This window comes from Lycorma delicatula, chromosome 5 (genome assembly GCF_047948215.1).
Source record: "Lycorma delicatula isolate Av1 chromosome 5, ASM4794821v1, whole genome shotgun sequence".
In the NCBI taxonomy this organism is placed as follows: domain Eukaryota; kingdom Metazoa; phylum Arthropoda; class Insecta; order Hemiptera; family Fulgoridae; genus Lycorma; species Lycorma delicatula.
In genome coordinates, this window is record NC_134459.1 from 128,739,710 (window position 1) to 128,755,096 (window position 15,387).

The following is a 15,387-nucleotide window of genomic DNA, read 5'->3' on the forward strand; positions in this document are numbered from 1 at the left end:
CCAGTTCCATCACTTTCGGCAGATTCCTCACATCTTCTTTACTAGAATTAAATTTAAATATACCAAATAAATACAGTAGTCCATTAAAGCTTTTAATTCAATATTATCAGTATGATTAACAAAGGAAGTAGTTTTAGTGATAATTTAATAATTTTATGTTCTAATATAATGTATAACATTTCATCAGTAAACAGTAATTCCCAATAATAAATTGAATTAATAGAGATTCAAGTTTTTAGCAGTTTCTTTTATTTAAGAAAGATGAGTCCTAATAACCTAAGTTCTTGAACTAATAAGTTCAGTACTCAATTTATAACAATTTTTTTCATAAACAGACTTTCGTCTAATTTCCTCTTCAACAATTCATCGGATACACTCATCGCGTTTTTGTTTTTAATTTCACATACATGTCAGGACTTTCTATGTCACATTCACTATCGCTATCATATTCACTAAATATAGATTCACGGTCCTACAGATCATCAGTTCATTAAGATATCTTCAATTTCATTTTCATTCAAGCTTTTACTACATTCACAAGACGTACTTGTACTCAGTAAACTCATAATTTGTTAAAAATGTAAAAAATATAATGACGATTTTATTACCAAAAAAAAAACGTAACATTGCTACTATCATTGGGTTGATTGTGAACACTCGTAAAAGGTAAACCAATAAGTTTTCTGTGTACATGGCACTATAGCTGACCTTGAAACACCCTAAAATACAGTGGACAATGAATATCTGGGAAGTAGCAACTGTCATTGCAACATAACCAACAAAAATATACCTCTCAGGTCAAAAATGACCAAACGGCAACAATTAAAGAGTTAAATTTGTATAACTTTGCAATTATTTTGAATTTATGCTTGTAAATTTACCAAAATATTTTTCAAAATATATACTATCAGTAAATGTAAAAAAAATTACATTTTTTTTAACACCTAAAAAATTAAGAATCTTTAAGATTAGATCATACTTTGTTGCTACTGGTATATTCTGATACATCTATTTAAGAAATCTTTTGTTATATATTTTAAGAAATATATTTCAGCAATTACATTTACCATTTCTATTAGAATCTTACCCGATCTTTTGTAAAGGCAATAAAATCTCCTCTTTACTATTTATTTTTTCCACACAGAATCTTCCCTTTCTAACCCATCTTGATATATTTCCCAATTTGTTTATTGATGTGCTCTTCTCTTCTTTGTATTCTCTACAAGTTTTATGAGATTTTAAAGGTAAATGAAAGGAGAAACATTCCTCTGTAATTATTGACTCCACTGTAAATTTTGTCTCCTCTTTTGTGTTAAGGATGAATTGGGGCAGACTGGCAATTCGTGCAGGAATTTTTCTGTCTTCCAAATATTTTCTGTAATAGATCATTGATTAATTAGCTAATAATCATACTTTTAAAAATTACACAGTTATTGGGTCCTCACCCGGATGCTTTATTATTTTTTAGAGATCTGATTATTCTTTATTTCTTGTTTATTCTGGGGACTTGAGTTTTCTAGTTTAGTTACTGGTTACAAACAGTTAAGCTTTTTTCTGGATTTTTTAGCAGTTTCAACACTTTTTCAAAATTATTGGCTCTAATTTTACTATCGCAAAATAATATTTTTTATTAAATTTTATATGTATTCAATTTTTTATAAAATAAATTTCTTTATGAAATAGAGTATTTTATTGTAATAAAAAACTCTGTTTATTTAAATTTAAGTTTTAGAAATGTTTTTAATATATAAATTGCGATTATTATGTGATAAAAATTATGTTTTTGAATATTTTCATATGTACATTCAAAGTTATTTATTTTTTAATCAAATAAAGTTCTACAAAAAACGGATTGCTTTTTATTTAAAATGTACATGATTCCTTTTCGTAAAAACAATTGGTTGTATTATATTATGACCAGATGCATTTATCCTGTACCAGTTAGATAATTAAAACTAAATTAAAGCTACCCCCTCTTTGCCTGACCAACATTGTGAATCTGCATAGTCTTAACTTTTCCGTTTAAATTTTTTAGTGTCCCAGCCATGGGGGTTTAAATGTGGTGGCCTCACATCAAAGAGTAGATTATTATGAGGTTGTTTCATTTATAAAAATCTCATTTTTCTACATTTAATGGTATGTCATTGTTATAATGTTAGGCAATATGGACAATGTTAATGATAATTTTTTTGCAGCATTTTTTTTTTTTTTTTTGTTTTAACTGATTTTCTCTCTCTCTTCTCCAGTCTATTTCTTTCCAGACCATCTTCTTTTTCTATTTTCCAACTCGTGATTAAAAATTAACTTTCTAAACAGATCTTGTTTTAAAAATGTTTCAACAATTCCTACGTCTTAGAGAACCTTTTTAATCACTTCAGTCTAATTTATTTTGTTTTTCTTTCTGCAGAAATCTATTAATTTTTTACAGTATTTTATTATTACTTTTTAAATGGATGAGACAAAAGAAACAGTTGTATACCCTTTTTAATTAAATTTTACTCTGCTTGGGTTTTTTTATAACTTTACTTGTTCCTATTCGGTTTAAGTTGTTTTGACTTTCTTGACCCTCTTTGTTTTTTACTCTAAATTACAGCCTCTCCTAGTTTAGTTCCTCCTAGGTTATTGTTTAAATCCTACTACAGTTTTTATAACAGAACTCTTCAGTGTTTTCTTTTTGGTGCTTTTGTGTACCCTTTTTAATTAAATTGTACTCTGTTAGATTTTCGTACAACTTTACTTGTTAAAAGTTCCTCTTCGGTTTAAGTTGTTTTTACCTTCTTCAACCTCTTTGTTTTTTACACTTAACGAGTTTTCTTTACCTTGTAGTTTTTATTTTTTTTACGCTAAAATAAAATCTCTCCTTGTGTATATCGTTTTAGGTGCTTGTTTAAGTCGTATTAGATTCTATATAATAGAACTCTTCGCTGTTGCCTTTTTTGTTTTTTAAAACTTAATGGATTTTTTGTTTTTTACTGTAAAATTTTTTCTCCTTGTGTTTAACGGTTTTATTATATAGTTATTTTTTCTCTTGTACTAGTGATTTAGTGAAGCTCACTAAATACACTTAGATGTGAACCTTTTTCCTTCTCTGTTTACCCTATTTAATCTCTTACTTTTCTTAATATAGTCAATAAAGTATTTTTCTTCTATCTACTCTCTCTTGATAAGTTGAGCTGTTGTTGTTTATTTTATATTAAAAAATTGATTATCTTAAATCTTTTTATGTAAGCGTTATGATGTAGCAAAACTTAAAGTAATATACTTCTACATGAAATGCTAATAAAATTAAATTTGAAATAAATTGATCATTGTTCAGTTATTAATTAATCATTGTTAAATATAACTGACTTTTTTTTAGTTTTACTGGCAGTAACTGCTAAGGTCATTAGCCCAATGGAAAATATAGCATATGAAAAATTTCATACCTGACTTCTTAATTTTTTTACATGATTTAGGTAGATTTCATAATAAAGTTAGTGATTCTAAAGGGTACAATGATTCAATTTCTGGAAAATTTCTACACATCTTTGCGTTTCACATCCCCCCAGACCCCAAAACCACCATCAGCTCTAAAGTTTATATATATATATATATATATATATATATATATATATATATATCACTTTCAAATTGTTCCTTAAAAATAACTTGACACAAAATCTCAGTTAAGTTCATTAATGTTCAAAATCAGAAAAGGGGGGTGCATTTTCGAAATAACAAAATATCACTATAACTTAATTATTAAGAAAAATATAGAATTCATTTATAGTTGTTACTACTCTATGGATAAGGGCCTAAAAGTTATATAAGTAAAGTTTTTTGATATCGCCAACCATTGGCCCAGGGTGTGTAAAAATGTAGTTTTGAAGATAAAAAGTTATACCCTCCCTAGGCACAGTCGGCAATCGACTGTCCCTAGGCACAGTAGGCAATCGGTTTAAAGTGGTTGTTAGTGCTACAAACATTACCTAAAACTTCTGTTCTTTAACAATTTTTGATATGACCTACCCTTACGACAAGGGATGACCAAAATGCTCCTGAAGTTGTAAAAAGATGGGGCATGTTATATGCTAAACATGTGCAACTATTGTCATATTGAGTAAATTTGAAGTTTTTCTTAACTTTAAGGTGGAAATCTTTTTTTTAACACTGATGAAATCTACCTCTGCCTTCCAGCGTGCGGAAGGGATTTTTTTTTATTCAAATATTTATTTAAACATTATAAATGGTCTGATATTTTACATTATTCATGCATGTGAAACATGCGAGGTGTTTACATGTGCAGTATTCATTCAACCCAGATGTAAGGTTTTTTGAAAACATTTTTTTTTTCAGATGGCTTAGGATTTTTTAAAATGTATTCAGGTTGTTAGGTGGATTTCCCCCAATCAGCATACTACACAATCTCTTTCTGGACATGGTGCTTCACCATGTGTAGGGCCATTGATGATGTGCACCGTGTTTTATAGTTTGATCCAGGTACAAAGCTGAACATACTAAAGCAGTTAGAAAGCTTGCGAGAATAAATTTTGTTTTTGATCTGCAAGTAAATTGGAAGACCAAAAGGCAGTGGAACATAGTTGCTGGCTTCCTTAGATTCTTAGCCCTGCGGAGGATGGCTGAGGGTGTCTGATAATATTATAGAATAGCAACCTGTGTAGCTAGGGGCCTGCCTGGGTGCTTACTACCTACCAAGGTAGGTGTTTTGGCATGACGTCCCAGTAAGCTTAGATATTTGCTGTTAGGATGAGAATGGATCTTTGATTAAATGTGTGATGAAGCTGCAATATGGGAGGGTGTAGGCATTTACCCTGCTTCTGAAAGCAGACCAGAGCAGAGAAAAATAGGGTAAGTTTTCATTAGAAGCTTATTAAATTTGTGAATCTGTTTCTTGATTATTGAATAAACAAGAGGACTTTGAGTAAATTGAATTACAAGACAGAATTATTGTTGCAATCAACATTTTGTTTTATAACAAAACGTAATTGGTGTGAAAGTAGTACTTTTGGTTTCTAAAGACTCAACCAAGTAATGATCTGAGTGCACATTCTAATTGAAGTTAGATAAGGGAAGAATTTTTGTGTGAAACCTTCAGTGTTAGAGGAAGCACGGGGATCACACTTCTGCAAATCGGTTTATTTGATTAAGAGTTGTAAGTTATGGTAGGTGGATCATGGTTGGAAGAAGGCAATGGTAAGTTGTGTAAATACAATGATGGAAGTGTCTGCAGAGGCATTTGCATTGTTGGCTTCCTGACAGAGGCCAGACTGATGACTGTGAAGTGTTACCAGGTTTAGAGGGTCTAAAAGATGATTTATTATTTTTTAAAAAACTAGGGTTCAATTACAGAAATAGAAGAATATTTGATAACATTTACAGGAACCAAACAGCAGCTGTAATAATTGAAGAACATAAGAAAGAAGCCTTGATAAAAAAGGAAATTTGACAAGGATGTTCCCTATCCCCATTAATTTTTAATAATTACATAGAACTAGCAGTTAATGATATTAAAGAACAATTTAGATCCAGAGTAACAGTACAAGGTGAAAAGATAAAGATGCTAAAATTTGCTGATGATATAGTAATTCTAGCTTAAAGTAAAAAAGATTTAGAAGAAACAATGAATGGCATGGATGAAGTCCTACACAAGAACTACCGCATGAAAATAAACAAGAACAAAACAAAAGTGATGAAATGTAGGAGATGTAAAAATAGGAGGAGAAAACATAATGGAGGTAGAAGAATTTTATTATTTGGGAAGTAGAATTACTAAAGATGGCCGAAAAAGAAGCGATATAAAATACCGAATACCACAGGCAAAACGAGCCTTCAGTCAGAAATATAATTTGTTTACATCAAAAATTAATTAAATGTCAAGAAAAGATTTTTGAAAGTATATGTTTGAAGCGTAGCTTTATATGGAAGTGAAACTTTTACAATTGAAGTACCTGAGAAGCAAAGATTAGAAGCTTTTGAAATTTGGTGCTATAGGAGAATGTTAAAAATCAGGTGGGTGGATGAAGTAACAGATGAAGAGGTGTTGCCACAAATAGATGAAGAAAGAAGCATTTGGAAAAATATAGTTAAAAGAAGAGACAGATTTATAGGCCACAAATTAAGCCATCCTGGAATAGTCGCTTTAATATTGGAGGGACAGGTAGAAGGGAAAAATTGTGTAGGCAGGCCATGTTTGGAATATGTAAAACAAATTGTTTGGGATGTAGGATGTAGGGGGTACACCGACATGAAATAACTAGCACTAGATAGAGAATCTTGGAGAGCTGCATCAAACCAGTCAAATGACGAGACAAAAAAAAAACTAACATTAAACTTTTTATGAAAATTATTACTATAAAATTTATATTTTTATTTCTATCATTTTCTATTTTAATCAAATTAGGCTACCTTTTTTTTGTTTTGAGATAATTCTAATCTACATTTATATACATCAATATTAATTCTTATTAAATTCCCTATACAATCAAACATAACATTTCCTAAAATTTTGAATAAATAAATGTGTACTGTACATTTCAATATTTATACAGTTTCTTTTATAACATAGTTTTATTTCTTGTTTTACTTTTAATCTTTCTGCCAAAAAACTCTGAGGAGTCTCCTCTTGCTGGTAGATGGGCCGCCACGAATCCTCATTAGCTTGGCTAGGGCACTAACTCGTCCTCCTTGCTAACCACCTCCCGTGTGTGCTCAAGAAAAGTCCTCTGCTGTCTTAAATGGCAGCCGGTTACTGGGAATATTAATAAAATCCAATGTAATTATTTACATTTTAAATTATCACAGCTAAGAGATTTAGTTTGGTCCATTACAAATAACAACGTACATAACTCTCCTCATACTTAGAGTAACAGAAGAAATCTTAATTTTTTAATCAAAACCCAACAATCATCCAAATGTTCTGACAATTAACCTTTTAAACCATTTTTGCCACTTACATTCTACTGACCTTTTTTAAAATTCAAGATTTTGAAGAATAAATCCTTTAAGAGAAGAATGAAGTAAATATTTGTTAACATTTGCTGTTGAGCTTCTCTCCTTTAAGACATTTACAAACATTCATTCACCTCATTTATACAATATCATGAACAAACAAATTATAGATATCTACTTGCATTAAAAAAGTTTATATCAGTTGATATTTATTTTGAACATATTCTAAAATATGTTTATACCGATTTAAAAAATAAACCGCTTAATAATGTCATCTGACACCAGTGTGAAACAGCTTCAAGGTATTTCCTTACTCAGTTCCTGTTGGGTCATCACTGTTTTAGGTTGCATCTGCTCACAAGGGAGCGCAGCAAGTAAGATTTGTGTTTTTATTTTGTGGCACCCTTGATGATGTTGAGCACGTGATCTTAGTGTGTGTCAAGTGGATGAATCCAAGTTCAAATCCTAGGAAAGGCAGTTACTTTTATATGAATTTGAACAATAGATCATGGATACCAGTTTTCTTTGCTAGTTGGGTTTCAATTAACCACACATTTCAGATATGGTCTACCTAAGACTGTACAAGACTACATTTCATTTACACATATACTCTGAAGTAATAACTTACGATTGTTCCGGAGGATAAAAAGAAAAAGAGTAAGGAGATGCCTGACGTGGATGTACGACCTCTATCGGTACCCGTGGCCTCCACTGTGTTCCTTGCCGACCACTTTCTGACAGGTCCGGTCTACAAGAATTATTTGTGGGGCAGGGAGTTTAGATGATAAGAGCCTACACTAAAAAAACGACAACTAATTTCTTATAATATATCTGAAGTACATATTTTTAATAAAAAAAAGATAATAAATTTGGTTCGGTTTGTTGTTACGGAAGTATGTGTTTTTAAATTAATATCATCTCCGACCGTCATGGAAAAAAAGCAATGATGTAATTAAAAATGATTACTTGTTTAATTTATTAACGACAATGTTATTTGAATTTTTATGTTCAATTACTACATTTTTGTATTACTTTTATATATACCGAAAACATTATTATCTTTTCATCTAAGAGATATTTCACATCCGGAACTCCAGTTCGAGAGGCCATTGAGGCATACCTCATTTAGTTATGTGGTACATTTAACACAGTCTGTACAATCCTACACTTCTCCAGAATTACCGATCTTTTGAAATTTTGAGTGTAGGATCCAGGCCAACCTTTTCTATCCACTCCTTCGAATTTTTATTAATCAAACAAGTTGCTGTTATCACAACGGTAATGACTTTACTGCGTTGTCTGTAAATTTCCTTATACTCTATTGCCAGAGGGTTGTACTTGGTTATTTTATCTGCTCAGCCTTATTAATATTGTGATCAGATGGATGAGTGACATCAATGAGAAGAGCAGTCTTTTCTTTAATGTTGTGGAGAACCATGTCTGGCCTCTTCGCAGCAATAGTTTAATCAGTATTTACCGAGAGATCTAACACAGTCTATAGTGCTCATTTTCCAGCACAGGCCTCGCCTTATATTCATAACAAGGACACTGCTCCCTGTAATCTACGAGTCCTAATTTCAACGCCAAAGCCTGATGAACAGTGTTTAATGTAAGATCGTGGTGATGCAGATTTCCTTGTCAGTCAGACTGGCGCACTCAGTTATCAAATGATCAATTGTCTCCGATAATTGGTGACACATCTGGCACTCATCACTGATGTCCTGATTTTCTATGAACTTCTTCTAATTGTTCGTCGCAACGACCTTATCCTGGATGGAATCTACAAAACCTTCACTTTCGCTAAATAGAAATCCGTCCCTCAGCCAACGCGTAAATGCGTCCTAGTCAGCATTTTCGTGGGAATAGTCAAATCTACCGTGGAGTGCTTTAGATTTCCATGCTTGGATCCTATCCCTAGTTGTAATGATACTGGAGTAGAAATTGTCACCATTCAGATTTAGAGGGGAGTAACCCTTGTTAGATGCAACTACTGCTTTGTGCAATGATGATGTTTCAGATCTGGAAAGAAAATATCACTTCATTGAAGCAATGTGTCTGTTACAATGTGATTTTAGGTCGAGCAGGCCTCTATCATCTTCTTTAAGAGATATACAGACATTTCACTTCAGATTTAGGGTGATGTATTCTGTATTTTGTCAGCGTTGTGCGTACAAAAATGTTCATGTTTAATGATGTCTTGGACCAATAAACAACTCCAAACAAGTATATGAGAACTTTATTCTTATTATTATTATTGAATGCCGGATTATTATTTTTTTAATTTTAATAAATTACAATCGCTTCTAAGAATTTTATGAAAATTTCATACATTTTTTATTTTTACATTAAACCACTTAACTATTCCGTGAATGAGAAATTATTTAATAAGTATAATGTGCAATATTATACGTATGTATATATATTTTTTTCCAAGATTAAATCGATATATCGTACGTATTAAAGTATACATTTGCATTTGTTGGCATCACTGATCAATTTGCGGGAAAGCGTTGTTAGGAAGATATGTAGTAGATGTTCTAATTATATTATTGTGTACTTGTTGGTGTTTACTTTGTTTATCTGACTAAGTAAGTAATGTTATGCTATTCTAATATAAATCAGTAGATTTTAAGTTTAAGTTTTTTTATATTGATAATTGGTAGCGTGAACTTTAACCAGTCACGTAAATTCATTTACCCCATGTAAACACAGACTGAACCTCAATTTCACAGTCCTTCAGAAATGATTACACATATATCATATTTTAATCCCCCAATCTTTCATGCTGTTCTTGTTACAAACCAGTTTTATCCGAGACGGCACTAGCCTTCTCAGAAGAATGGGGAAATAACCATTACAGTTAAGTTTATCTATTGTGCCAACTTCCTCGAACTTGGCAGGATGATTTGCCAGATTTGTTTTACTCCCAACCTTACTTCTAAGGCAATGATGCAACTAGCTACCGTTAAGAAATTTCTGTCTAAAGAAAGAATAGATTTTTAGTACATAATTATTAATAGTACTTTAACATTAATTCTTCCTATTGTTTATTAACTTTTAATTTTTATTAGGTAATTTGTAGTTAGAAGTGATTATACATTGATTGAATAAATCCATGATCACTAAATGTGAGTGCTATCATATCCTTATTGATGCTAGGAGACTTGAGGGGTTGGTCACCTCACTTTAATTAAAGTAATTATAATGTATTATTAAATTTAAAATTTACTATAAAATATATATATATATATACACATACAACATAATTTGAAATGTATGGCATGATGTAGAACAAAGATGTGTGTAAACAAAGATTTACAAACCAATATTATGAACCTATTTTACGGACATATAATAAAAAGAACTTCAGTGAACCTGTGCTTATTGACATTTATATATTTAAACCAGCTTGCATTGTTTTTTGAATTCTGCTTAATCTGATTAATGCTAAGTTAGTATTTTTCCCTTTTTTGGTAACCTTTATTATTGTGGGCATGTTGAAAAAAATAAGTATTCTAAAATGGGGCGTACAAATTAGAAAAAGTTTTTAGATAACAAGAGTGTGGACTGGTGGTTCAGCTTTTAACGGGATTTATTAATATCTTTTTGGTGGGGGGTTCCTCCATTAAATCCAAAATGGCAGCTTCCAACTCGTGATGTTTTGTAGTAAACTGTAATTAAACATATTTATTAAATAAGTAACTTATTTGTATATTTTTAGTCACAGCAGCCAAGTGGTATAGTGACTTCCGGCAGAAGTCGTCCGGATACTGATGGAAGAAATGCCTGTTACAATGTTGGAAGTAATGAACAATATGCTGAAAGACGATTTTATATCGACTTCATGGATAATATCAGGACTGTTTTTAATAAACAAACCAGGTAGGTCAGAAGCTACAATTCCTTATAGACCAATTTGTTACAAATAATTTTTATAAATTACTGAAAAGGATGTTAGAAGTGAGGTTGCGGGCCTATATTGGAGTAGCAAAAAAATGTTTGAGTAAGATGAGAAAATTTATAATTTTTCTAGGATGCTATTTAAATATTTGTGTTTTCATTAATTTGTAAAATTTTGCTCAAAGTGTTTGCTGATTTATTAGGTTTTTAACTTTATATAATAATATTTTTTGCATTACTTCATTAACTTAGCTTGTTATTTTAATGATTGACTTGACTTACTTGATTCGTATCATCTTCAGCTACTAAACATGAAACTATATTGTGTTCTATTTAATGTATAATTTTTGAGATTAATTATTGGTTCTGGAAATTTTTAATTAAATTCTGACTTAGGCGTATTTCCAGTGTACACATCTATGAAGTCCTCTTTTGAAAGAAATTAAATATTATTAAAAAAATTTAAGTTACTTCTTTTCTATTTATATTGAAGGAAACCCATGAAGTGCTTAATATTATATTAATTTTAGATTTTTTATAAGAAAGTTTCAATTTAGAAATATGAAAAAACTTGTAAATCATTTCCTACTTGATATTGTCATTGTTTTTTTTCTTCTTTTTTATAATTGTGACAATTATAATTAACATTATTTAAGAAAAGTTGCCAATGTCATTAAATATATACCCTCTATACTTTGTGAATAAATGATAAAAAACAAAATTCAGATTGATTATTTCTGATGAGTTCAGTTCAGATATTTATGTGATTGTCAGGTTGTTTTCTGTAACACATGTAGCCTTAATGTACAAGTTGTATAGACAACTTGTACTGTCTGGTTTATTACATTATCTACTAAGTATGTACTATCTATAAACTCTGTTAGATAATGAAAAAAAAAAAAAAAAAAATTGTTATAAATAAGTAACGTGCTGATATAATGTCTGTTAATTTTATTCTTTGTATATAGTTAATTGAACAGCTATGTTTAAAAAATTTTGTTAAAAGTATAAAAATATATGTATTTAACTTGAAGTAATGTATTCATGAATCTCTGGTTAACCATATTTTTATACTTTTGTTATCATTATCCTAATCAAACCTATTAAAGTTGAAATACTATCACATGGAAAAATATTTTTATTTGAAAAAAAAATTAAAAATTATTATTTTATTGTTAGGATGTAATTAATTTAATACTTTCTCAGGATTTGTTGGTTTGAAATTTGAATAGACCAAACTTAATTAAACCTTACATCCTGTTGTGAAACAGTGTAATATAAAAATTGAAAAAAAACCTTTTATAATTTTTTTAATAATTTTATTTTCATTAAATAGTTATGAGCAATTAATTATTTGTCTTGTTCAGTAGAATATTGTGAATTATTTATTGAATGTATTGTCAGTTTTTTCTTGCATCAAGTTTTCTGAACCATTAGTTACAATACTGTTTTAGAAAGAGTACTCCATTGACATAGAAAGGATGATTAAAAATAGAAGTAAATTAAACTGTTGTTGCTTTTTTTAGAATATCTGGATCTTAGTTTTTTATAAGTTGAATTATGGTGCTTCACTTAAAACTAATTAACTGGCTAAAAATTTCAGGAGAGAAAATAAAACATATTTACATAATTTACAAATATTAAAAATATGTATAATCTTCCTTCAAAGAAAATCAACCTTAAAACATATATATTTGGGCTGCAATTTGGAAATTAGCCAGTGGCAATTTGGATTTCGATCAGGCAAATCAGCGATGAATGCTGTGGAGGTGATGAAATTGGTTGATATCGCGCCAAAGGGCACGTGGCACACGCGCTGAATTCCTGTAGTCATATTAGTGGATGTATATGATGCTTTTAATTCCCTGAGGTGGGAAGCAATGTTTGAAGTGATGAAGAAGGTCAGTATACCGCCATATCTCAGATGAATGGTACAGAGATACTTACAAGAAATTTTTTTGGTATACCAAATAGGCAGTGTGAGATTCAATTCAACTGTCAAGCGGGGTGCCCCAGGGCTCAGTTTTGGGACTCATTTTATGGAATGTTACGTTTGATAGGATTTTGCGCTTAGAATATCCAGAAGGAGTGCAAGCAATCGCTCCTCTTGCTGATGACCCTGCGCTAGTGGTCACTGCAAAGATGGAGGAAGATGCAGTGAGAGCAGCAAATAAGGCACTAAATGTGGTAAATAGATGGATGAGAATAGAGGACTCCGGGTCTCCCACAAGAAAACGGTGGCGATCTCTATGATGGGGAGATGAATTATAAGGCATATTCCGATTGTGACTGAGGAAGGCCCGTTCCAGTTCGATAGAAATGTAAAATATCTGGGAATGTGGCTAGACCACAGAAGGTCCTTTACTTTTCATGTACAGAAGGTTCGTACTAAAGCCGAACAAGCGATACAAAGTCTAAATAGACTGCTAAGAACAACTACTGGACCGTGGGCCTCAATTAGGAGACAGTACTCACATGTGGTGAATTCTATATTGTTGTACGGTGTGACAGTGTGGCTCAGAGCTCTGGGAAGTGACAGGAATAGGAGGTACTTAGAGGGAATACAACGAAAAATAGCGTTACGAATAGCATGTGCCTATTCGTTGGTGTCAACTGAAGTATTGTTTGTAATTACTGGGGTGTTACCTATACATCAAATGGCTTGAGCTCGGGTAAAAACTGATGAAGGGATGAATAAGGAAGACGCGCAACGTGAGTTAATAGAAGAGTGGCAGATAAGGTGGGTTACCTCATGAAAAGGCGAATGGACCCGGCGTTTAATAGGTGAAATCGGGCTGTAGATTGGGAGGAGATTTGGTGAGCTGAATTATTGGCTCACCCAATTCCTAACCGGCCACGGCTCATTCTGAGCGTACCTGTTCAGAAGACACAAGGTAGATAATCTGAAGTGTCAATATTGTGGTCAGAGGGACACAGCTGAACATGTATTTTTCCAATGCATTAAATGGGAAAGAAAAATAAGAAGATGTATGGTGACTACTGGTCAGATAGACGTAGACAATTTTATTGGAGTAATGCTAATAAACAGAAATTCTCCGCGTGTCCAGTTTTGTATACATAGTACTGCACAGGAAGGAGCCGGATGCAAGATGGGTGAAAGACAGCTTCTTGTGGAGCTGCCGTTCATTTGTGTTTACACAGATGGGTGGTGGTGTTGAAGCGGGGGGACTCCGGAACCCCTGAGCAAGCGACAAGTAGTACCAGCATCCCAACTGAGGTGTTCAGTGATATACAAGTATGTGAGTATCAATTTCAAGGTGAGTACAGTTGCAGTTCTAGACCGTAATGCAGTAGTCAGAAGTGCAGTAGTAATCAATAGTCAATGTGTGGTTGGGGGGGGGGGGGGGTGAAAGACTGCCCTCAGTGGAGCCGTCGTCTGGCTGTGCTTGCGCGGGTGGGTGGTGGTGAAGCTGTGGGATTCCTGGACCTCCCTGCTTTGGCACCTCTGGGTTGTACTATTCTTAACTGCAAAAGTACGAGTCCAGCACTCTCCCACTAGTGGGAGGTACGTTAATGGTAATTTCTCCGCAACACCGGTAATAAAAAAAAAATATATCTATCATATAAAAAAAGATATATATATATATATATATATATATATAATATAAAAGTAGTATAAATAAAATAAAGTAAATATAAAAGTAATAAAAACATAAAAACAATTATGTTAATATTACACAGGAAGAATAAAATTCCTGCTTCTGAATATTGTAATAACATTCATTGATTACACTATCTAAAACAAAAAGAAGTCAATTGTTTATAGACAACAACTGACATATTTTATCATTTTTTACGAGAACATATTTTGAAAATACTGGTAATGAAGTATTAAAAGTGATGGACCATTTTTCACAATAAAGTGAAAAAGTTGCAAAAATATGATATACACAAATTATTATTAAATGTGTAACAAAAAATCTGAAAACCCAAAGCCCTTGAGTTCTGAATTGGAAAAATTATCTATTTAAATGCATCATGGAATTTAAGTTTATGAGACTTATGTCACACTGAAACCTAAGGTCAAAGTATTAACTATAGCTAACGTCTCCTCTAAGGATATTTCATTTAAGTCCTTAGAGAATAGTAATACTAAGTATCCATCACTCTATTATTTCAAATGATCAGGGAATAAAAAGAAAAACAACACATTATTTCTGATAAATGAACCTTTCAGTTACTTGATCTCAAATAGATGATATTAAATTACTGATGCTTGTTTACGATCCATTGATTGTTTGTAAGAAACTCACTTCAGGAAAAAAGATCAGAATAATATAAAGGTTTGTATTTTCAGTCATGAATTTCAGTATGATTATCTGGATGTGGATATTAATTGTGAAGGTGTAGCTATTTATGTTGAGTTAACTGTTGCAACTAATCAAGTATATGTTCTTACCTTTCTGTTGTCATCCATGTATTATTATTTTTGTTCATTTATAATTTATATCACATTGAATTTACACAATTACATAGACAAAGCTTATTCTTCTAGATTCTTTCTTCATATTTAATATA

The 15,387-nt window shown here is 31.6% G+C and overlaps 1 protein-coding gene across 10 annotated transcripts in view; it reads left to right on the forward strand.

Annotated features, from left to right (window-relative positions):
* LOC142325382 (uncharacterized) overlaps nucleotides 1-15,387 on the forward strand; it is a 157,207-nt gene that overhangs the window by 97,467 nt on the left and 44,353 nt on the right. For all 10 annotated transcript variants that reach the window (XM_075367089.1, XM_075367085.1, XM_075367083.1 and 7 more), the window contains one exon: nucleotides 10,670-10,830. In XM_075367089.1, coding sequence (XP_075223204.1) covers nucleotides 10,793-10,830 — 38 coding nt within the window. In that variant the 5' untranslated portion in view covers nucleotides 10,670-10,792. The remainder of the gene's footprint in view (nucleotides 1-10,669; nucleotides 10,831-15,387) is intronic.